The sequence below is a fragment of the Geotrypetes seraphini genome, chromosome 3, assembly GCF_902459505.1.
Source record: "Geotrypetes seraphini chromosome 3, aGeoSer1.1, whole genome shotgun sequence".
Lineage (NCBI taxonomy): Eukaryota > Metazoa > Chordata > Amphibia > Gymnophiona > Dermophiidae > Geotrypetes > Geotrypetes seraphini.
Genome location: NC_047086.1, coordinates 135629947 through 135653787, shown reverse-complemented (window position 1 = coordinate 135653787; position 23841 = coordinate 135629947). Strand labels below are relative to the sequence as shown.

Sequence of the window (23841 nt, the reverse complement as noted above, 5' to 3'; positions counted from 1 at the left end):
GAACAAAGTTAATTTTACAGCAAAATCTGACTGAATCCAGAACTGAAATTTTAAAAAAAAGAGAGAAAAAAAAATGGAGAGAGGAGGGTTTTGCAGTCTCTGGCATTCTTCACTATTTGAAGAACAAACCAACACAGAGGGATATCAAATATTTCACTGAAAGCAAACATTCTCATGACTTAGGGTGGCCACAGCATCTGGTGGTGCCTCACTGGAGTCCATCATTCCCATAGAACCAATGTTATGAAATGTCTTTCACACGAGCTTGCCGGAGATAGGGATTCTGTGTTCCATTGTTCTTGTGCAAAGTCTTGGATTAAGAGGAGATTCCAATAACAGAAATCAAACAAAAAATGCCCAGTTGCTAAGCAACCCCCAACTATTAAAGTTACCGCACTTGATGAAATACAACAGAATTTTCATCTTGCAATGACAAGGAGGAAATGCACAGCTTGTTAGCATTACCAGATGAGCCCAAAGTGACATGAGGTACAAGATGTCAGAGGGCTGGAGACAAAAGAATAAAATAGATTATAACTGTTTGCTTCATGTGAAAAGGAGCATGCAGAGGCCTTAACAGGGTTCTTCTAGTCAACCCTTCATATACTTCTTTTTGGGTTTGGTTTTTAGAGGTTAAAAAGAGATTTGAAAAACTGAAAGATACCGGTAATATATAAAATAGAGAAATACATACAAGCCATAGTATAGAAGCTGTTTTCTTGAAAAAAAAAACACCTAAATATTTAATTGCTTGAAGACATATAGGCAGCATAGCAGAACATATTACCTTGGGCTAAATTCAACCTATTCATTTTCAGTTTAGCAAAAATAAATTCCTCAGTTTTCTAAATCTGTTATTCCTTTCCAATAGCTAGCAAAATAAACACGAACTGCTTTTAAGAAGCGATCCCCATTCCTGGTGTTTTATCCTCCCCCCATCTTCCCTTTAATTAATTTGTTTTTAATGATGTAATTATTAACTTTCCCCTCAAACTCATGTTCATATTTGTAATTTGCCTATTTAATGTTCATATTTCCTCCTTCCCCCCCAAAAAATTTATTTTAACTTTTCATTTTTAGCATTGTAAACCGGCCAGGTGCACGTCGATGGTCGGTATATTAAAATTAATTAAACTTGAAACTTTGCCTTACTGTAGGAAGTTATAACATACAGGGTTTTGCTTTGATCTTACAGAATTGCTGACCTATATTGCTTTCCCTCTACCCCACTGTCTCCTCCCCCTGGTACCAAGTCTTCCAGCAGCTGTTTCCAATGTGATCTTCAAGTCTCATGCCAGTCCCCCCTCCCCCCGGCTTTCCCTACTGGTATCCCCTCTTGACAGAGAAGAAGCTAAACAGTGCTTCATACTTCCATCCACCAAAATGAACACATAATAATAATCATAGGCAGCTGAATGGGTTGGGCCTACCAATTTTTTGCTCCACATAGCGTCAGCACTGGGGAGGCAAGGGTGGGGGCCCTTCCCCCTCCCCCCTGATAATGAGTCATTCTTACACTTATTTTTCTCCTCTGTTTTTTCTTTTAATAAACGTTGAATAAAGTCCCAGAAAACTCATAAAGAAAAGCATTGACCATGCTATACCTGTAAATAGCAGCTGAATTAATCTCATATGCGCTTACGAAGCCATCACACTGACAGGCCCAGGAAAGAGCTTGGTTTTCTTTGATTTTACCATTTTAAAATTTTAGCCAATTCATCTATTCTAGAGGAAAAGGAATGAGGGAAAGAGAAAGGGAATTGGACAAGTAAATATGTTTGTGAACAGCCAACCTTTTCTTGTAAACACATGGGGCCTGATATTCAAAAGGCTTTAACTGGACAGGAGATTCTGCTGCCTAGGCAATGGCATGCAGTGACATAGCAGGGGATTTAGTAGATGAGCTAAAGCAGGGGTGGCCAACCTTGGCCCTCGCCACGTCAGGCTCTCAGGATTTCCACAATGAATATGCATGAGGTCTGTTCGCAGTGCAGGCAAATAATCTCATGTGTATTCAGTGGAGAAATTCTGATACCCCCAACTAGATTGAGGCTCTCGGACTGAGGTTAGACACTCCTGCGCTAAACATTAATGCAATACATACCTTTAACCAAGGTTAATGTACTTAAAGTTTATACTGAAGGATGTCACATCTTGGTCCCTTTCTGAGTCACCTATAACATTTGCTACTTCTCCTTTTGACTTCTATAACTAAACTAAACTAAGCCTTACCACCTTTTCTAAATCTATCCTTCAGAGTTATACATAGACTGACATTATTGTTTACTGGAAGCTTCTATGCCATTACTAATGACTGGGTAGTCAATTCTGAGAGGTTTATCATGAGTTACAGTAAAGGTGTTACAATGCATGAGCTAAATATATGTAAATCTTACCTATATATACCATCTATATACATATACTATAATTGTTTCTGTATTGTCATGTACTCGTCTTTCTTTGTATTACCCTTTTGTGTAATAAAATAAGTGGGGAGTAGCCTGCTGTTTCCTCCATGTTGCTATTCCCCCTAAATGTTTCTTTATTTACTAAAGTGTTCTATGAAGAGTATTGTCTTTATTCCTTTCCGGTACTTTTTTGTGTCCTTTTCTAGTTTTAATTCCTTTGGAAGGGAGTTCCACCACATTGGGGCCATCACTGAGAACATTATATGGTGTAGAACTGCAGAGTCCATCAATAAATTCTTTAAGCAATGCAGACTTTGTGATATTCTTTTTTTTATATATAATTCTTTATTCATTTTCAAATTGAACAATAAGTGCACAAAAAATATAATACAACAATTATTTCACATTAGCACTTTGATATCTATCACATGAAAATCTAGTGATACAATAACCCCCTCCCCCCCCCCCAACCTCCAGACTTTGTGATATTCTGAAGCTGAAGCAGCTTTGCCTCTTGTTTGTGGACTCACAAACAAGAGGCAAAGCAGAAAGTCCACACACATCTTTTTATTTAGAAAAGAAAAAATTGGAAATCACAATTGACCCAACTCAGCACCACTTCTGCTTGAATGTTAATATTCCAAGCAAACGCTTTGGCAAGTTTGAGATCATTAGAAAGAGTTGATGAAACAGTTGAGTCGAGTCTCTTTCATTTGAAAGGAAGCTCTGGAATGAGAGAGCATAGGATAAAGATAAGAGGTGATAGACTTTGGAATAATCTAAGGAAATACTTTTTTTATAGAAAGGGTGGTAGATGTGTGGAACAGTCTCCCAGAAGACCTGGTGGAGACAGAGACTGTGTCTGAATTGAAGAGGGCCTGGGATAGGCACATGGGATCTCTCAGAGAGAGAAAGCGATAATGGTTACTGCAGATAGGCAGACTAGATGAGCCATTTGGTCTTTATCTTGTTTCTATGTTTCTAACCTAATCAATTTATATGAATCTTAAACAACAACTCACTATAAATTATACACCAGGTTAAAACATTAACCAAATAAAAATAGGAACCCTATCACCTAAGCACCCAGTAATCATATAAAGTCCTTTCTATAGAAAAGTCAATTCGTGCTTGCATTAGTCCATAACTTTGTTCTCTGATTGCTTAACAATCCTTGTCCTTCAAAACACTGCAATCTTCATCCGTTGTTACTCAAGGGAAATACTCATAATCCAGTCCATGAGAGAAATTTGCATGAATATCATTCAGGGCGGCTCCCCACACTAGAAAACTGCTAGTGCAATTTAATATAAGAGGCCCTTAGTTTTTGACAAATTCCAACAAGTCTAGAAAGTCTAGAAAATGCTTTTATATGACACCACTCCATTTGTGCTGGTTTAGAGATGCTTGTTTGTTGACTCCAAACATCTGTTAATGCCGATTAGATGTGGTTTATGATTCACGTGTTTAAAGAAGCCTAAGAAAACTAACTCTAGTATGGTTCTAGAAAGTTACAAGTCCAAGGATAGATCCTACTGAATTAGAACATCTATATAGACTTGCAGTCTCAACTTTTGTGAAGAAGTCCCAGAATCCTTTGCCAAAATCTGTTTTGTAGCAACCCTGTGTTGATCTAAAAAGAGCTTCTGACAAAAAAGCAGAAACCTATCAAACAGCCTTGGTTCCTATTGAATTTTCCAGATCATTCATACCAGTAGTGCTATTTATGTATTTCTAAAATGCTAAACTTGCAGACTACAAAGGATATTATTGTTGTAAAGTAATAAAATTATAGTAAAACAAACATAAGCAAGTAGAAAGTTATATGTGCACACTATAAACCAAACACTCCTACTCAAAATTACTGGGGTGCAGGTGAAAATTATAATCCTTGGAGTATATGATACAAAGCTAGGATAACATAAATATAACTAATCCCATATACTAATTGCCAAATACCCCAGAGTATGCTGCCACCAAAGTATAAAAGTGGGGAGGAAAAATCTGGGGTGTTTGGCAATTGTAAACTGAATGTCAAGACTGAACTAATGCTGATAGGGAAAGCAGATCTGGGTAGGTGACCAAAGGAATTAAATCTTATGGATGCAGTTCTTGCTGTGAAAGAATCAATAACAACCTTAGGAGTTACACTTGACTCAAGTCTTAAACTGAATTGTCAAGTGGTAAAGACTGCAAATATGTTTTGCACAAATACATTTACGGTACTTTATCGAATGAAGCCGCTGTTGTCATCCTTTGATTTTCACACTGCAGTGCAGGGTATGGTCTTGTTGAGGCTTGACTATTGCAATGCCCTATACCAGAGGTAGGCTATTCCAGTCCTCGAGAGCCGGAGCCAGGTCAGGTTTTCAGGATATGTGGACATCTGGAACATGCTCCCAAAGGAGGTAATAGGACAGAGTACAATACTGGGTTTCAAAAAGGGACTGGATGACTTCCTGGAAGCGAAGGGGATTGCAGGGTATAGATAGAAGATTACTCTACAGGACAAAAACGAAAAGTGTATGTGAGTTTTAGGGTAGGAGCACTATCAGGTCCTGGACCTGAGGGGCCGCCGCGTGGGCGGACTGCCGGGCACGATGGTCTGACCCGACAGAGGCAATTCTTATGTTCTTATGAGATGGATTTGCATGCACTGTCTCCTTGAGATGCAAATCTATCCCATGCATATTTATTGTGGATATCCTGAAAACCTGACCTGGCTCCGGCTCTCGAGGACCAGAATTGCCTACCCCTGCCCTATACCTAGGAATGACTAAGACAAGGTATAGGGCATTGCAAACAGTGCAAAATGCAGCTGCCAGATTGATTGCAGGAACACCAAAATCTGCACACATTACACCTTGGCTTCAGAAATTGCACTGGTTTCCAGTAGCATTTAGAGTACAGTACAAGGCTGCAATGATTTGTCATCAATTTTTGTGTGGTACAATCCCAGGGTATTTTAAGAGTAAGATGATTACTTAGCCTAAAAGATTGCTACGTTCTGAAAATTCTGCTTTGTTAAAGGCAAATGTTAATCCAAAATATGTGGAAACTTGTGCAATGACCTTCTGTTGTGCTGGAATAACATTATGGAATCCTCTGGTAGGGCAATTGAGAAAATGCGCTGCTAGGGGAACTTTTAGGAAGCTCCTCAAAACACAATTGTTTGTCAATGTTTTTTTACAGGGTCTGATTTGTCCTGTGTAAGGAATTACTGTGCATTTAAATTTTAGACGTTTTGTTCCTTTCTTGTGCTGTTTGAGCCATTATTTATGTGCATATTTGTAAGGACAGAAAAACTTGTGGAGAAGGAGATGTTCAAGATGCAGGTTTTATTAAAATCACAGTTTAACAATTCACATAAAAATATATCTCCTGCCTTTGAGAACTTCTCACTTGCGCAGTTACATCTTAGTTTGTTTTTAGTTCTTTATCCACGAGCTTCTGTATCAGGACCTTTAGGGACCCCTGATGAAGACAGCATTGTCGAAACATGGACTGTGTTGGATCCATACCTCCCAACGCTTTGTGTCCTAGATATATTTTTAGGTGGATTATTAAACTGTGATTTTAATAAAGCCTACATCTTGAACACATCTCCTTCTCCACAAGTTTTTTGTCTTTACCAGATTTTCCATTTTCGTTTGTGCTTCTGTGCATATTTGTAAACCACCTAGGAATTAGACGGTATAGAAACTTCTAAAATATAATTTCTGGTGGAATTCCTTATGTCATGTTTATAAAATGAAGAGATTTATTGCAATACAGCGGGGATGTTTCAGGAAATTTCAAGATGTGTGGGAGCCATTAACAAAGTATTGTACTGATTAGATGACATTGTTTCCCTTAAATTTACAAGTTCAATGGTGAGGGGGGGGGTAATTTTACTATTACATATTGTACAAGATATTTGATTATATGATAGGAAAGGGTGGGAAGGGTGGGTGATAAGAGCATATTATTTGTATCATTGATGATTATTAAGTGATATATTTATTGTTAATTGTTTGGACATATTGTCACATTTATTGTAAGTCTGAAAATGAATAAAGAATTTAAAAAAAAGAAACTTCTAAAATAAAATAAATAAATAAATTAGTATATGGGTGTGGCTCTATTTATGTTACCCTAGCTTTGTACCACATACTCCAAGAGTTATAGTTGGCACCTGCACCCTGGTTATTTTGAGTACAAGTATTTGGTTTATAGGTAATAAAATTATTACTATCACTGTATTTCTTCTGCCAGAATTTAATCTGAAGATGACAACTGATATCTTCTTTTTTATTGGCATTTTAGGGAAATTTAAGCTTTTGGATCAAGACCGTGATGTCCGAGAACCTGTACAGTATTTCAGCAGTGTAGAAGAAGTAGCGAACGTCTTTCCAGACCGTGTCTTTGTCATGGAGGCCATCACCTTCAGCGTCAAGGTTAGCGCCTTCAAAAACTTTCCTCCCAACTGAACTTAGATGATTCCAAAAATATAGAAATCCATTGCCAAATGATTTTCCTCAGGTCGTTAAAGTGATAATATCTTTATAAAGGGTTGGAAAAGTGACATTAGATTTCAGATAAGGGGTAAATATGGTCCATTGGTTAAAATATTAAATTTCAAGTCAGCTGAATACATGAAACGAAAGATTAAGTTGGCCTGATGCAGACCCAGTAACTTTAAGCAAGCCCATTTATTTCCATGTGTGAAGAAATAATAGGAAAAAGCTGTAAGAATAATTCTGCATTCTTCCCTAACTTCTTTTGATGGTCTTCATATAATTTAGCTACAAAATTCTGTTTTGCCCTTTCCATCTAAGATAGCCACAATACATGCTTCTAAAGAGTTAAATTATGCAGGTCCTCTTGGGATAAAAGATGTCACCTAAACTATCATTGTTATTCATATATGATTAATTACCCCTTTTTGCATACAATAACCCTGAATAGGATATTCTGTTTCTTCTTACTATTGAGGAAATTCATGTTTTACCTCCAAGCAGAATGCAAATTTTTCTTCAAAAGAAACCTATTCTTTGATTTAGGTAAATGAGACACCATCTGAACTGTATCCATTTGAATACCTAAAAAAACTAACCCCTTGACTAGGTTTTCAGTCCTACCCTTTTCTATGGGAATGCCTGAAAGCAGTTATTCAAAAACTCAGAACAAGCCCCTGAACAAAAGGACCCACAAATAAAAAGCCATCCAAATAGTGCACAGTGTTATCTATCCTGGTCACCTGTGTCATCATCCAATACACAAAAGTACTTAAAAAGAAAACAAAAAAAAAAAACCCTCAAAACATGTGCAAGTTACGGAGCAATCTATCAACAATCAACTGTCAAAATAAAAACTCCCCCAAACGAGAGCGCAAGCAATATGAAGTTGGAGTCTGAACCCTGAGGACTCTGAGAACTTTCTTAAGAGATCAGATTCCACAGGTGACCTTTGAGGGGAGGAAAGCTGGCCTAGTGCCTAGCCCTCAGTAAACCTGGTTCTATGAGGGAGGTTGTAGAGCAGAGGTCTCCAAAGTCCCTCCTCGAGGGCCGAATCCAATCAGGTTTTCGGGATTTCTCCAATGAATATGCATTGAAAGCAGTACATGCACATAGATCTCATGCATATTCATTGGGGAAATCCCAAAAACCTGACTGGATTCGGCCCTCGAGGAGGGACTTTGGAGACCCCTGTTGTAGAGGATCTGCATTAAAGATAGTTTTCACAGAGAATAGTTAAGCTCTGGAACGCGGTAAGAGCGGATAGCGTAGCTGGTTTTAAGAAAGGTTTGGACAAGTTCCTGGAGGAAAAGTCCATAGTCTGGAACCAGTTTAGCGTTCAGGTTATAAGGCAGATTTTAGTTTTGAGAATCTGCCCCTCATTTTATAGAAAAGGTCAGTTGTGCACCTAACTTACCCCCCCCCCCCCACACACACACCTTTTACAAAACAGCGCAAGAGATTTTTAGTGCCGGCCGGTGCGCTGAATGCTCTGACGGTCATAGGGTTCCTTTGAGCATCAGAGCAGCGCGCAGAGAATACAGTGCACCAGCCACTACTAAAAACCACTTTAGCATCATACAGACACAGACTCATCCTTTGTTTAATTTTCCATCCGTCCAGGACTATAGGAGTAAGAAATTTCTCAATCATACTTTGGCATATCAGGCAGCTCTTCGTGACAATGTATTCTGAATATTGTTGCTTACTACCCATTCTTATGGACACTTCAGAAAACAATTGAAGACCCACCTTTTTTCTAAATACTTGACTGCTTAATGAATTATCTTGTTCTATGTAACATGTTTACTTTTATAACTTTTTGTTACATGGTTACGTGGTTAATAAGCACAATGTTATGTTGTGTTATACTTGGTTATTAATTGGTTTAACTGTCAAAAATTGCCTTAAATTGGTGTTAATTGGTACAGTCATTTTCTGTTTTGCATAGCTTCTAGGTGGGGCACTGGGGGCTTTCTTAGGAGTTACACTCGCATGTTATAGAATGCCATGGGTTACTTGCCTAACTGCCCTAGCTAGGCACAAGCATTTACACCGGACATATGGCATAAGTGCTCATACTTAAGGTTAGGTACAAAACTGCCTATGAAGCTTGACAGTCTAGGCACCCAGTAGGAGTGTGCACGGCTTTAAAAATTTTTTTTAATTTGTTTACTGTTCATATTTTGCAAAATGTTCCTGACTTCCTGTGGAAAGGGCGAACAGAATGCTAGGAATGATAAAGAAGGGAATCACAAACAGATTGGAGAAGATTATCATGCCGCTGTACCTGGCCATGGTGTGCCCTCACCTGGAGTACTGCGTCCAGCACTGGTCGCCGTACATGGAAAAGGACACGGTGCCCTGACCAGAAATGTCAAACCCTCGTATTTTGCGGGTTTACCGTGCAGGGTGGCTTTCATGTTACTCAATCATTTAAGCCCTTGAACCTGATTAACTGAGAAAAATAGAGATTCACTTACTATGTCATATATTGATTCTGCATTAGCTTTAATGCTCCTACTTTGCACATTGCGTCTCATGAAACACAGAATTGTTTACAGTAATTTATAACGTAGACATAGTGACTGTCCCATGCAGTGCCCTATACATGCATAAACAGAGCATCATCTGCTTGTCTGGCGAACACAGTCAAATTTTCCATACAACTTGATGATTTACAATCAAACAAAATTGCATAAAACTATTACTACTACTGTTAATTATTTTGACAGTGCTACCAGACAAAAAGAACTCCATTAAAAATAGAAAAAAAAAACCTAGAGGGGAGTGGGTCAAGATGGTGGCGTGACTGGCTGTGCGGGATTCAAAAGTGCTGCATAGCGAGGTTTTATCTTTTTCTGCGAAATGCCACACTCCAAGCGCAAGGGTGCAGTCTGTGGTGGATCCTCTCCAGTGGATTCTTTGACACCTCTGCGTCAAATTACCCTTGAGTTCCCAGTCAGAACTCCTCAACAATCCGGGCTGGTGGCGTCAGCCTGGGACCTGGCCGAAACAGCCGTGCCGGAAGTTTCTCTTTCGCCCCGGAACCAATAGTTCCTCCGTGTCTGGCAGTGGCAATGGCAGTGTGTCAGATCGGACCCAATACCGGAATGGTTTTGGATTCCAGCTCTATAGAGGGGCGCAGGTCGGATGATGGTCCTGCTGAGAAGGAAGACTCTAAGGAAACTGGAGCTTCAACTCTAGCGACATCGGAGGTGACCCTGATGGATGTTTGGGGAATGCTTCAGAGATTGGACGGAACATTGAAAAAAATCCGTCGAAGAAACGGCCACACTAGTAGGAAAAGTGGATTCTTTATCAAACGTTATTGAGGAAACAAAAGAAGATAATGAATTTAAACTGGCAACGGTTAATCAAGAAATTGTTACCATAAAATCTGATTAAGGACAAAATACTTGTTCACAGAAAAATAGAACAGCTTGAAAATTTCAACAGGTGGCTTAATTTACGTATATTGAATTCTCTAAGATCTTTGATCATTTCCCCTATGGAACTGTTTCGAAAATATTTGACTCAAGTGTTGAAATTTGCCCCAAAGCTATTCCTCCATTAAATAAAATATATTATTTGCATACCCCTATTAAAAATCAAGGGGGTGAATTAGGTGCTACAAATCAGGACCCTCAGAAACAAGTTTCCTTGGATTTAGAAAACATTTCTGCAATTTTGGAGGAAACAGTCTCTATTATTGAAGAGAGAGCCACCTTGCTTATCTCATTTGTTTTTCAGGAGGGCTTAAATGCTATAATGAAAAATTATTTCTGAAATGCTCAGACACTTTTTCTTGGATACCGGGTGTGGATTTACCCCAATGTCAATAAGGAGATGCAGGAAAGAAGAAAGTGGCAAGAAACGAAAGATCTAGGAGCCACTTTCCTGCTCACATATCCATGTAAATGTCTTGTTAGATTTACTGGAGTGAAATATGTGTTTTATGTTCCGGACCAATTGAGAGCATTCCTGGACTTATAAAAGATCTCCAGAGGATAATGGAAGAAAAAAGTAGAGGAGTTGTCCGTTAAAGCTATTCTTTAAAAATAGATTTATTTAGGTTCAAATAATTTCCTGCCCCCCCCCCCCCCCACCATAGAGTATTGGGGTCCAAGAAGAAAAAATTGATCTTTTTTTCTTTTTAAGTTTCATTGTTTCCTATATTATTATTTTTTTTTTTTCACTTTTCATGTAACAAGTGTAATTGCTTGTAAATATTTTTTTCAAAATTCATAAATTTTTTTTAAAATTTATTCATTCATTCATTCATTCCAGAATCATGGAAGCCCTTTATGAGGATAATTTTATAAAGGAATTTTCTCTCAGAATAGCCATTTTTACCAGCAATTACCACCGCTGCCGGCTCTAAAACCTGCACTACACGTTCATAAAAGGAGGGGTTTGTGCACAAACAAGCATGCCTGTTTCCAAGCAAGTATAGATGCCATGGATTTTGCATGCACAATCTCAACTAATAGCAGTTACACAAGTAGCTGATAAGTAGAGCCTATTAGTACCCATAATGGCCAATAATTGGTTGCTAACACCAATTAGCATCTGATTATTAAATTACGCACATAACTGATACTATTCTGCTGTATATCAAGTCCCTCCCCCTCTCTATTTTCCTGTATAACTTGCTCAGTGTAAAGATTTTGCATGCGTTTATAGAATTCAGAGGCATGTGTCTGTGATGCATTGCTGTCTTATGAACCATTACAAAGTAATCAGCTTGTAAAGCTGCCTGGCACACTACCAATCTCATATTTCATGGCAGTGCGCCTTTTGGATATAGAGCAATTTGGCACCCTCCCTTGTCAAGAGGGGAATGAAGGTTTTGCAAGTAGTGTAAGAGCTAATCCTTAAGCAGAGAGAGCATTAGTCAACCTTTTTATGCCCTGTATATAAATTGTGATCTCATTTGAATCATCGAGAGAGAGAAGTCTTTTTTTTATTATTTGTTTGGCAAGGAGTCATGCCTTTGACCAAATTAAAAGTTTTAAAAATGAAATGGAACCAAATGAAAACATAAATATTTAGCTCACAGATCATTAAGGGTACATTCAACAGGTTGAAACAAGGCAAAAATTAAACTAATTAAACCTATATTTACTTCAGAACCAAAGGTAACATTTTCTATAACAGAGTGCTAAGTAGAGAATAACATGAGGACAGAATTTGTCCCCTTCCCCGCAGTTGACCGCGGGAAACCATCCCCATCTCATTCGTTAAGGAGAGAGGGAAGACTCAGAGAATGAATGCGCACAGTCACTGCCCCTCAAGCCTTGCACTGAAAAATGGTGTAGAAGGATTGAGGTTGAGTTATACACTAAGTAATGACACAGGATGATTTTCCACAGTTATCCACGAGGATGGAGACAAATTCTGTCCCCATGTCATTCTCTATTTAAGTTTAATGAAGGGATTTTTACACAGAAGTATTACAGAATTGCCTGGATATAATATGAGCCTTGTCCATCCCTGGGTTACTGGGTGATCTCCCTGGAAAAGATCTCTTTCCCCTCAAAATTTAAATACATGAACATCATCAACTAATGTCTCCCTCTCCTTGGAATTCACTGGAATCAAGCTAGTCTCTTGTTTAATCAGCTCTCTACCTCTTGCCATGTTGGTGGGAATTTTGCTCCTGAATTGCAAAAAAATATCTTGCTTTCCCCATTTGCTCTCAAATGTCTTGAGATTTTAAGGAAGCTTTTAACAAGACTTCATTAAACCTTATGCACTTTGTGTTTCCTTCAGGTAGTCTCAGGGGAATTCAGTGAGGACAGCGAGGTCTATAACTTTTCCCTGCACGCTGGTGACGAGCTGACGCTGATGGGCCAGGCTGAGATACTGTGTGCCAAGACAGTGAAGGAGAAATCCCGCTTTAATACCATCCTGAGGAAGCTGGGCAAGGCAGGCACCTTGGGCAAGCAGGTGAGGGGCAAAATGCCCTGCCTGATTTGCATGAACCATCGAACCAATGAGAGTCTTAGCCTTCCCTTCCAGTGCAAAGGCAAGTTCAGCACCCGCAGCCCACTGGAGCTTCAGATGCAGGAAGGCGAACACACCATCCGCAGCATCATTGAGAAAGTGCGTCTACCGGTTAACGTGGTGGTGCCAAGTCGCCCGTCACGCAACCCGTATGACCTTCACATCATTCGGGAGGGCCACCGTTACAAGCTGGTAAGCATCATTTCGAAGACAGTAGTGCTGTGCTGTCTGCTACGTAAGGAAGAAGTGATTCCTTTCCATTTCCTGTTGCTCACGGATATGCCTCGCTTCACGCTGCCTGAGGGACTGTTGTGTGGGGATCCTCACTTTGACAAGCTGGTGAGGGACAGTTCTTTGATCTGTCAAGAGCAACGCTTTAACCCTGACGAGTACTCCAAAGCAGTAAGGGAGGTAAAGACAGACTTTTCGGAAGAGTGTGCCAGTCCCCGTAGGATCCGAGTTTGCCTTCAGGGTTTTTCGTCTAACTCAGTGAACTATGCCCGGGAGGAGCTTACCCAGTCTTTCCAGCGCCTGTCCTTGTGTATGTACAGTGGAGCACTCACCCACTCTAGCGAGGATGCCACTAGCCCCCAGAACTGTCAGGACACCACAGCAGGGCAGCAGCTCCAACCCCATGAAGTTCAAACTTCATCTGAAACCTCAGACTCAGACCGGGAATATGTGACGCCAGATTGGGTGGAACCTGATTTCAGGACTCAGGAGCAGTTAGAAATTCCTTATGAGGAATTGTGGACCAATCAAAATGCTGAGAACTACTCAGAACCAAGCAGTAACCCACCAGGCCTGGGTTGTGGCAATAAAGGGCAACAGGATTTAATATCTTTTGTGTCTTCTTCTCCAGTATTGGAAGACTCAGCAGGGTCTCCCGTACTGTCTTCCTTACCTGCAGAGAAAACCAGGACAGAGACCCCACCGCCTATCCCACCAAAATCTGAAGCAGTAAGTTATGGCATTTTTGTACATCTAACCCTCTTTAGATTGTATAAAAGTTGAACAAACATATGAGCCAAAATCAGATTAAATGTTAAGATACTAAATTAAACAGGCAGCTCGAGATATCACATCAATAAATGAGACTACTGCAGTATGTGAGGCAAATGATGTAAGAAAGGAGTAATTCCATTGGGTTGCAATATCCCTGAACTAACTTTCACTTTTGCATCCTTCTCAATGACACGAGGATAGAAACCCATTTAAAAATAAGCAAAAAGACTTTATTAATTTGGAAATATTAATTGGGAAGAATACATACTTTATAAACGGGTTTCTACCAGAGCCTCTAATGTTTATAAATTTTTATCAACGCAACTAATATACTACTTTATCCTGAAGCAAAAAAAAAAAAGAATTTTTTTCCTACCTTTGTTGCCTGGTTTCTGCTTTCCTCATGTTCTCATTCAATTCCTTCCATCCACTGTCTCTCTTCTTTCTGCATCTTCCATTTGCTCTGTTACTGTGCCTCTCTTTCTCTCCCTCCCAAATTGGTCTGGCACCCATCTTCTTCCCTCCGCTCCCCCCATAGTCTGGCATCTCTGTCTTCTTCCCTGCCAGTGTCTTCTCCCCACTCTCTCTTCCCCATTTCCTATCAGCATCCTTCTCCCCCCTCTGTCTTCCACATTTGCTTTCAGTATCCTTCTCCCCCCTGTCTTCCCCATGTCCTTTCAGCGTCCTTCTCCCCCCCTCTGTCTTCCCCATGTGCTTTCAGCGTCCTTTTCCACCCCTTTGTCTTCCCCATGTCCTTTCAGGGTCCTTCTCCCCCCTCTGTCTTCCCCATGTGCTTTCAGCGTCCTTCACCCCCCCCCTCCCGTCTTCCCAATGTCCTTTCAGCATCCTTCTCCCCCCCATCTTCCCATGTCCTTTCAGCGTCCTTCTCCACCCCTTTGTCTTCCCCATGTCCTTTCAGGGTCCTTCTCCCCCCTCTGTCTTCCCCATGTGCTTTCAGCGTCCTTCTTCCCCCCTGTCTTCCCCATGCCCTTTCAGCGTCCTTCTCCCCCCATCTTCCCATGTCCTTTCAGCGTCCTTCTCCACCCCTTTGTCTTCCCCATATCCTTTCAGCGTCCTCTCTACCCCTTTGTCTTCCCCAGTGCTTTCAGCGGCCTTCTCCCCCTCAGTTTTACCCATTTCCCTTAAGCGTCTTTTCTTCTCCACTCCACCTTTCCTCCCTTTCTCCCTCCCTACCCCTTACCTTTGTGGCGCTTCCCCACCCGACCGACAACAGAACAGGCCCGGTCGGACAAACCTCCCTGCCCTGTAGCCGCGAATCTAAATTACCTTCTTACAGCAGCTGGAGTATTAAAGCTGCTGTAAGAAGGTAATTTAGAATCGCGGCTACAGGGCAGGGAGGTTTGTCGGCCGGGCCTGTTGTCGGTCAGTCGGGGGAAGTGCCACAAGGCTAAGGGGACCTGACCGGCTGTGCACAGCCCCCCCCATGGCTGCACCGGGGCGGACCGCCCCCCCTCTTTGGTACACGACTGCCTTTTCCCTACCTGCCCTGCCGCAAGCAGCCGACCGGAAGTCTTCCCGATGTCAGTGCTGACGTCGGAGGAAGGGAGAGCTTTGCTTAAGCCCTCCCTCCGACGTCAGCGCTGACATCGGGAAGACTTCCGTTCGGCTGTGTGCTGCGGCAGGGCAGGTAAGGAGAAGGAGAGGAGACTATGCTTGCGACCCTGGGGGAGCCCGGGCCCACTGTCAGCTCCGGGCCCCTGAATGCAGGACTGGTAGTACTGCCCTGATGGCGGCCCTGGCTGTACACATCTCCTCCCTCTCTCTCACCCTTCCATGATTTGACATCTCTGTCTTCCCCCTTCTTTCTCCTACAGTCTGACATCTTTCTTCTCTCCTTCCTATAGCCTGGCATCTCTCTCCTCTCCCATGGTCTGGTATCGCTCTCTCCTTCCCTCCCTATTCCCATGGTCTAACATCGCTCTCCTTCTCTTTCCCTCTTCCCACAGTCTGGTATCTCTCTCCTCTCCTTCCCACAGTCTGGCATATCTCTCTCCCCTCCTTCCCTTCCCTTCCATTCCATTCCATTCTAGTGATCTGACATCTCTCTCTTTTCGCTTCCATCACCTTTCTCTGAAATCTGACACCTCTCCCTTCTTTGAGTCATATCTTCTTCCCAGTGTAACATTTCTCCCTCTCTCCTCTCCACCACTATCATGTCCCTCTTTCTTCCTTTCCCTATGCATACCATCTCTCTTTTCCTCCCATTCCACGCACCTATGTCCAACAATTCTCTTTTTCTCTTCTCTTCCCCACCGGTAGCATCTCTTTCCCTCCCTTCCAAACACCCCAGCCCGTGCAGCATCTGTCCTTCCTTGCCTTCCCAACTCCCTCTCAGCCTGTGCAGCATCTGTCCTTCCCTGCCTTCCCAACCCCATCCCTCCTCCCCTCCTCAGTGGGATCCTGTGGCACCTCTCTCCACCTCCCGACTCCCCCACCTCCCCTCTGCTGTAATTTTAAATCTTCGGCCAGCCAGCGGCAGCAACAACATGAGTGCTGCCATCAGCCTGCCCCATAAGTCTTCATTCTGCTGTGATTTCCTCTTTCTGCTGCAGAATGAAGTCTTCTGGGCCAGGCACACCTCATTGCTGCTGCCAGCTGTCCAAAAATTTAAAATTACAGTGGCTGTGGAGGAGGTAGGAAGGGGAAAGCCATAACTAAGGTGACCATATGTCCCGTTTTGAACGGGACTGTCCCGTTTTGGGATCCCCTGTCCTGTTGTCCCCACACACAGCTTTGGGACGCCAAAAAAGTCATGTTTTCAGGGACAGCGTCCCAAAGCTGTGTGCAGAGACAACGGGACAGGTGATCGCTTCCTGTCCCTCCCTGCCGCGCAAAAGAAAAAAAAAAAAGCCTCCCTCAGGGCTGGATTAAAAGGTCCTAGCAGTCCGGCCATTTCTCCCCCTAACTAGCCCACCTCCCTCACCTTTGCAGCGGACTCCATCACTGGAATTGCCGGCAACAGCACTCCTCACTCTCCCCGCGCAACTGACCCTCCCACCGCGAGACGCCTGACATACCTCCCTCAATAGCAGCATTGGCAGTGCTCTAAACAGGCTGCTTTGCAGCCTTCTCCTGCCGGGGCCTTCCCTGTGTCGCGTTGCTGATTACATCATCAGTGATGCGCTAGAGGGAATCGGTGACAGGAGAAGGCTGCAAAGCAGCCTGTTTAGAGCGCTGCCGACGCTGCTGTTGAGGGAGATATGTCAGTCATTTCACGGTCGGAGGGTCGGCTGCATGGGGAGAGTGGGGAGTGCTGCTGCCAGCAAATCCATCCAGTACTCTGTATGACTGCAGGCAGGATCTTTGAAGACACATTTAAATGGCTTTCAGAGCAATCTCTGATGGACAGACTGAGGTTTCCAAACTCTTTCTTGCCGGCACTAGACCCAAAGGTGTAGCCTGTGATGAATTACCTCCCATAGAAACTTCTGCACTCAGCCTACTCACTCCTACTGGGAATAACACACAAGGCAATGCCCTAGAGGGTTCTGGCAAAGGTTCAATTCTAGAATGTAGGGGAGAACTAGGGCCTGCTTGGCTAAGTGTACTTGTGTGCCTAGGGGCCCTCAAAGAATTAATCCTGCCCTGGCCTCCCTCCAGCGCCCAATTTAACCCCCCCCCCCGGTCCACCGCCGCTGCTTACCTCCCTGCTGCTGCTGCTGCTGCTAATCACGGCCTAGAAGCCTTATTCCCGACGTCCATTCTGACGTCGGAGAGGACGTTCCGGGCCAACGTCAGAATTGACATCAGGAATAAGGCTTCTGGGCCGCAAATAGAAGCAGCAGGGAGGTAAGCAAGCGGCAGCGGACCTGGGGGGGGTTTAAATCGTGCGCTGGAGGGAGGCTTTTTTTGTGTGCGGCAGAGAGGGAAGGAGGTAGGCAGGCAAGCAGGCTGGCTTTGGCGCGGAAGGTAGGTAGGTAGGCAGGTAAGTAGGCAGGCAGGCTGGCTTTGGGGGTGGTGGTGGGACAAAGTCTGGAAGGCAGTGAGGGGGACATGGGAATGAGGCACTGGGGGCACTAAGGACATAGGAAGGAAGGAGGGAGGGAATAGAAAGGGACAATTGTTGGGCCTGAGTGCAGAAAGAAAGAAAGAAATGAAAGGATGCACAGTCAGAAGGAAAGGCAACCAAAGACTCATGAAATCACCAGACAGCAAAGGTAGAAAAATGATTTTATTTTCAATTTAGTGATAAAAATGTGTCAGTTTTGAGAATTTATATCTGCTGTCTATATTTGTCTATTTTTCTATAGTTACTGAGGTGACATCGTTGAAAAACCCCCAAATATAAATAATTAACATTTTCTCTGCGTATAGGGTGCTTTGTGTTTTTGTAAAAAATTTTATGGTTACCATTATGAAATAATAAGATATTGTGTGTTCATGAAAAATGAATGGAAGAAATTGGGGGTGGGGCTAGGGCGGGATTGGGGGCGCTCTGTTCCAATGCCTATGGTTTCCATCATAATTGATTTATATTGGACTTAATTATGCTATGTGAGTTTTATGTTATAAATCTGAAATTCCCAGACAAATTGGTCTGGTTTTTTATTTCTGTTATCTGTGTAACACACCCTTCAGGGAGGCTCTGAATCCAGAGCCAAATCTGGCTGGAGTCCCCCAATGGCAGTGTCTGTAAGTCCCTCACTTGGTTAGCACTTGGTGCCTCCACCTGAGGAAAAAAGTGTTAGATGGTGGGTTTACCTTCTTCTTCTCCCCCCCCCAAGAAAAATCCAAAAAAGCTTCTGTGAACAAGGTTGGCTAATAAATTTAATTGATTTGTTAGAACTATTTACAAAGGCCCAATCATAACACAAATTATCAAAAATAGCTTTCAACAATTCCAATACTTACACACTTAAATCAATACTTGTGCAGTTAATTAAACAGCGTTTATATACTATTCAGATATTCAAACCATTGATTTGTAGTCTCTTGAACTTTTAACTCCGTTCAAATTCAGCAGTTCCAAAATCCTTTTGAGCCTCTTTCAGTTCTGACCGCCAACAACCTAGGTGTAGGTTCCTCCCAAGCTTCTTAGCTTGGCATGGCTGTGTACCTAGATCCCTCCTTGCTTTTCCAATAAACCCTCACTCAGTCCCCACGCTTTCACCCAATCCACGGAAGCTCTTAAGAGTAGGTAGGTGCTGTCCTTTCTGGCTGGTAGGTCTGCCCCTGTGGCAGCCTCCTGGTGGTTATCCCTTAATTCTGAGGGCCCTGTCCCTCCTACAAGCACTTCACATGTGGCACTAGTCTCCGGGTAGCCTTCTCCCTTGTTGGAGCACTGATGCCGATCACACCCCTGTGGCCTGGCACCTACATTGAGCTACTAATGTGAGCCATACTCTGGTAGCCTTCCCCTCCTTCGAGAGAAGCCTCTGGGGTAGCTCCCTGCTGGGGTCTCAGTTACTAGCCCTCAACAGAGCTTGGCAATCACCAGTACTAGGGGCTCCCGCTGTGCTTCTTGGCCATCAGACAACAATAGTGCCTCCGTAGGCCTTTTTCTCTGCCCTCCGCTGTTCCCAAAGGCTGCTTGCCTTGAGCCCAGCTCCCAAGGGCTGCTGGTCATCTGCCCTTAGCTTTCTGCTCCCAAGGGCTGCCGATCCATTTCTTCAGGAGTGCCTCTGGTGTGCACTTCTTCTGGTACACAGCATACCAGTTCAAAAAAAGAGCTCTGTATCAGCCAGGGACAGAGTTTCCCATTTAGGGAGCTATCTCCCAAATGAGTATACACTTCTCCCTCCCAATTCGTGGGTTTAGGATTCACGACTTTGGTTATTTGTGATTTTCTAAACCCGGAACCACCCCTGCCTCTTGGATCTCTCCACTCCTTATCTGGTGGTCTAGTGGTGAAGCGGGGCAGCAGCGATCATCCTACACTCCTGCCCCATGCAGAACCGTCCACAAAAATGGCTGCTGTGAGTTCCCGTAGTTTCACGAGACTACAGCATGAACTCATGGCAGCCATTTGTGTTGATGGCTCTGCACGGAGCAGGAGCATAGGATGATTGCTGCTGCCCCACTTCACCGCTAGACCACTAGGTAAGGTGTGGAGAGGTCCAGGAGGCAGGAGGGAAGCGGGGGTGGGTCAGAGTCAGTCCTAAAAGTTATTCGCGGGCCGGCTCTGCCCCTATCCCTCACGAATATTGAGGGGGAAGTGTAATGCACGGATATGATTCTATGCAGTGCAAACTCATAGATTCTAGACTCTTTAGAACTAATTTCCAACTCCCTGGGCTTGTCTTCCCATTCCAGAAACTCTACTATCCTCTGTTTTAGAAATATCTTAATTTAATTTACTTACTACAAAGGTTACACTAACCAACCTGTGGTTCCCAATCTCCTCCTGCTTTTGTGGAGAAAGACCATATCTGCCTTTCTCTGTCCTCCAGAACCGCTCATTACAGAAGCATTGAAAAAGGTCAGGCTTTTAGTACAGATCCACATTCAAGCACTGCCACATCCCACCCCTCCTCTGACAGGAAGTCTGCATTAGAGGGGGCAGGCTCAGCAGTGTTTTCATGCAGGTCTGTACTGAAAAGCTGAGCAGGGGAAAGAAGAGATGCTGGACCCTGGGAGATAGCAAAGGGGAGATAACGTGCTGGACACCTTGTTGAAGGGATAAGGAGGGGAAGGGCATTATAATCTTTTCATTCCTTTCCTGATAATTCCGAACATTCTATTTGCTTTCTTAGCCATCGCCGCACATTGAGCTGAGGGTTTCAGCGTGTCCTCAACGATGACACCTAGATCCTTTTCCTGGACAGTGATTCCTAATGTGGAACCCTGCATTCCATACCTATAGTTTAAGTTCCTTTTTCCTACATGCATCACTTTGCACTTGCTCACATTGAACGTTGTCTGCAATTTTGAAGCCCAGTCTCACAAGGTCTTCTTGCAATTTTTCACAATACTCTTGCGATTTAACAACTTTGAATAACTTTGTGTCATTAGTAAATTTAATTATCTCACTAGTTATTCCCATCTCTAGATCTTTGATAAATAATAATAATAACTTTATTTTTCTATACCTGCATAGTCAGACGACTTCTAGGTGGTTCACATCGAAAGAAGGCCGGGCATTCAGCGAATTACAAATGCATGAGGGGAAAGTTACAGAAGAAAAGGGTTGAAGGGAAAGGAATGTAAGAAGGATTGTAAGGGGAGGGGTTGGAATTGCCTGAGAGATTGAGGGTTTGTAGGAGGAAAATGCATAGAGTACGTTATAAGTACAGTACAAATACAGTACGTTAAAAAGCAGTAGTCCCAGCACAGACCCCTGTGGAACTCCACTATTTACCCTTTTCCATTGAGAATATTGCCCACTTAAACCTACTCTGTTTTCTGTCTTTCAACCAGTTCTTAATTCATAATAGGATATTACTTTCTATCTCATGACTTTCTAATTTCCTCAGAAGTCTTTCATGAGGTACTTTGTCAAATGCCTTTTGAAAATCCAAATGCACAATATCAACTGACTCACCTTTATCCATATGTTTATTCACCCCTTCAAAGAAATGCAATAGATTGGTGAGGCAAGATTTCCATTGACTAAATCCATGTTGGCTTTCTCTCATTAATCCATGTTTATTTATATGTTCTATCATTTTGTTATTATTAACATTTTGTTATTATTTTGCCTGGCACCAACATCAGACTCACCAATCTATAATTTCTCGGATCATCTCTGGAACTCTCTTTAAAAATTAACATCACATTGGCCACCCTCTCTCTCTCTCTCCCTCCCTCCCTGCTCCGCCTACTTATCTCCCGTTCTGTTCTGGCATCCATCCCTCCTTTCCTGCTCTGGCATCCATCCCTCCCCCTGTGCTCTGGCTGCCTTCCTTCCCCCTCCCCCTCCCCCTCCCCATAGTACAACTTTACCTAACATCCCTGTTAGTCTAGTGGTCTATTGGGGGGGGGGGCAGGATATAACCCAGCTTTTTCCTGCCACCGCCACTACTATAGACAACGATGTTGATGCTCCAAAGATTTTCAAGATGGCTGCTGAGATTGCACAATGTCTCACAAGACTGTCACATGAAGTCTCAGCAGCCATCTTGAACATCTTCGAAGCACTGGCATCTGCATCTATAGCAGCAGCAGGGGCAGGAAAGAGTTGGGTTCTTTTCTGCCCCCAAAGATGATACTAGACCACTAGAGATGTTAAATATCCCAATTGCCAATTGGAACTACTGTGGAACAGTATACTGTTACCACGGTAATGCTAGACAAGGTGATTTTAGTCCTTCTAATTACCATGGTAATCGTGGAATTATTGTGATAAAAATTACTGTAATTCTCTAAAATGAGCTGCCCCTGAGGGAGATGAATGGCTGAAGATTTATCTAGGGCAGTGGTCTTCATTAATTTTAAGCTGGGGCCACTCTAGATTCTAATGAGCTGAAGCAGAGCCACCAAATATCTTCCCTTGCAAGGAGACAACACTGCGGACCAGTGTGTTTAAATGGCATCCATCTCCACCAACCCACCTTCAGACTTCATTGGGGAGCATCCTCAAGGTTGTGAGCATTTCCAAATGCATTATCTTTTGTTTATTGAGAAATGCCTTGTCCTTCAAGCATGCAGCTCTTCTCCCATCCACTTTCTCCTTTCTGTCCTGAGCTTTGCTAGAGAGGCATAGTAGAAAGAGAAAAAACAGAACTACAATGGGAGCTGCCTCAGAGGTCTCCTGGTGCTAATGATAGCTCCTGGGCCTTGCATTGAAGAGCGCTGATCTAGGTCATCTATTTAAATCACTACAGTCTTGCCAACCATGCTGCCAATTCTCCCCACCCCTTTCAAATTCTGCCACCCTAACTGGACACATAGTCCATCTAGTTGAAGAGCAAGCCCCATCATTGCACCATGCTGGGCACCCCCCTGCTCTTCACTGCCACTTGAGTGCACCCTCACTGCTTGAGCACCTGCCCTCTGCCCTCCCCCCCCATGCACCTCTTTAAATGTTTGCCAGTGGAAGCAGCATCGTCCACCTACTGCTTACGCCAGCCTCTGCTCCCTTCTGACATCACATCCTTGTCCCGTGACCAGGAAGTGACATCAGAAGGGAGCTTAGCCGGTGTGAACAGCAGGTGGAAGATGCTGCTCATGACGATGAACATTTAAAGAGGTACACCGGGGAGTGGAGGGGAGGAGAGGCACTGGCATTGACATCCACGTGAAGACGGCGCCTGAGGCAGTCTGTCCCTCCCCCCTCCCCCCCCCCAACCACTTACTACACCACTGGCTAGTTCTGATCCTGGGTTGTACTCATAGAAAAAAAGGTAGAGGATAATAGAAGTAGATGGGCAAGAACAAATGAATGTCACCAGCATTGCACTTTCCTTTAACTATGGTTGAAGTTAGACATTAAATAAAACTGCATATAGTGCAAATTGCTGGAGCATACCATACTCTAGGGGCTTCCAGGAAGAGCACTTACCTTCAGACAACAACTTTATGTACATAATTTTTCCTTCTACAAAGGTAAATATTTCCGTATAATCATACAGATGGGATGTTTTTCAACAAAATTACAGAGAAGCATCTGAAAACAACTACACAGGAAAACTGAGCTCAGGACTGAACCAGAATTATATTACTTTCATGCAGGAAGAAAAATCTATACATAAAAGCACTGAAAATGTGTTTCTGTTTTCACAGTAGGATAATTGTATTGATTGTGAGTTAGGGCCTGATAGAAATGTGGTTTATTATTACTGGTAAAATGTATTAGGCATTTATACAATGCAATGAATGTTGTATTTTATCTGTGTACAGTAATTGTAATCTCCCTCAAATCTAAATTCTGTGATAAAGCAGGATATAAATGCATTTTTAAATTACAATAAAACATAGCAGCAATAATTCTATAATCCAAAGAACATAGTGCAACAAAACATAAA

The 23841-nt window shown here is 42.9% G+C and overlaps 1 protein-coding gene across 1 annotated transcript in view; it reads left to right on the top strand.

Annotated features, from left to right (window-relative positions):
* Window positions 1–23841, top strand: part of GAREM2 (GRB2 associated regulator of MAPK1 subtype 2) — a 194385-nt gene that overhangs the window by 149259 nt on the left and 21285 nt on the right. The window contains exons 3-4 of the mRNA XM_033937572.1: window positions 6714–6844; window positions 12680–13873. Coding sequence (XP_033793463.1) covers window positions 6714–6844; window positions 12680–13873 — 1325 coding nt within the window. The remainder of the gene's footprint in view (window positions 1–6713; window positions 6845–12679; window positions 13874–23841) is intronic.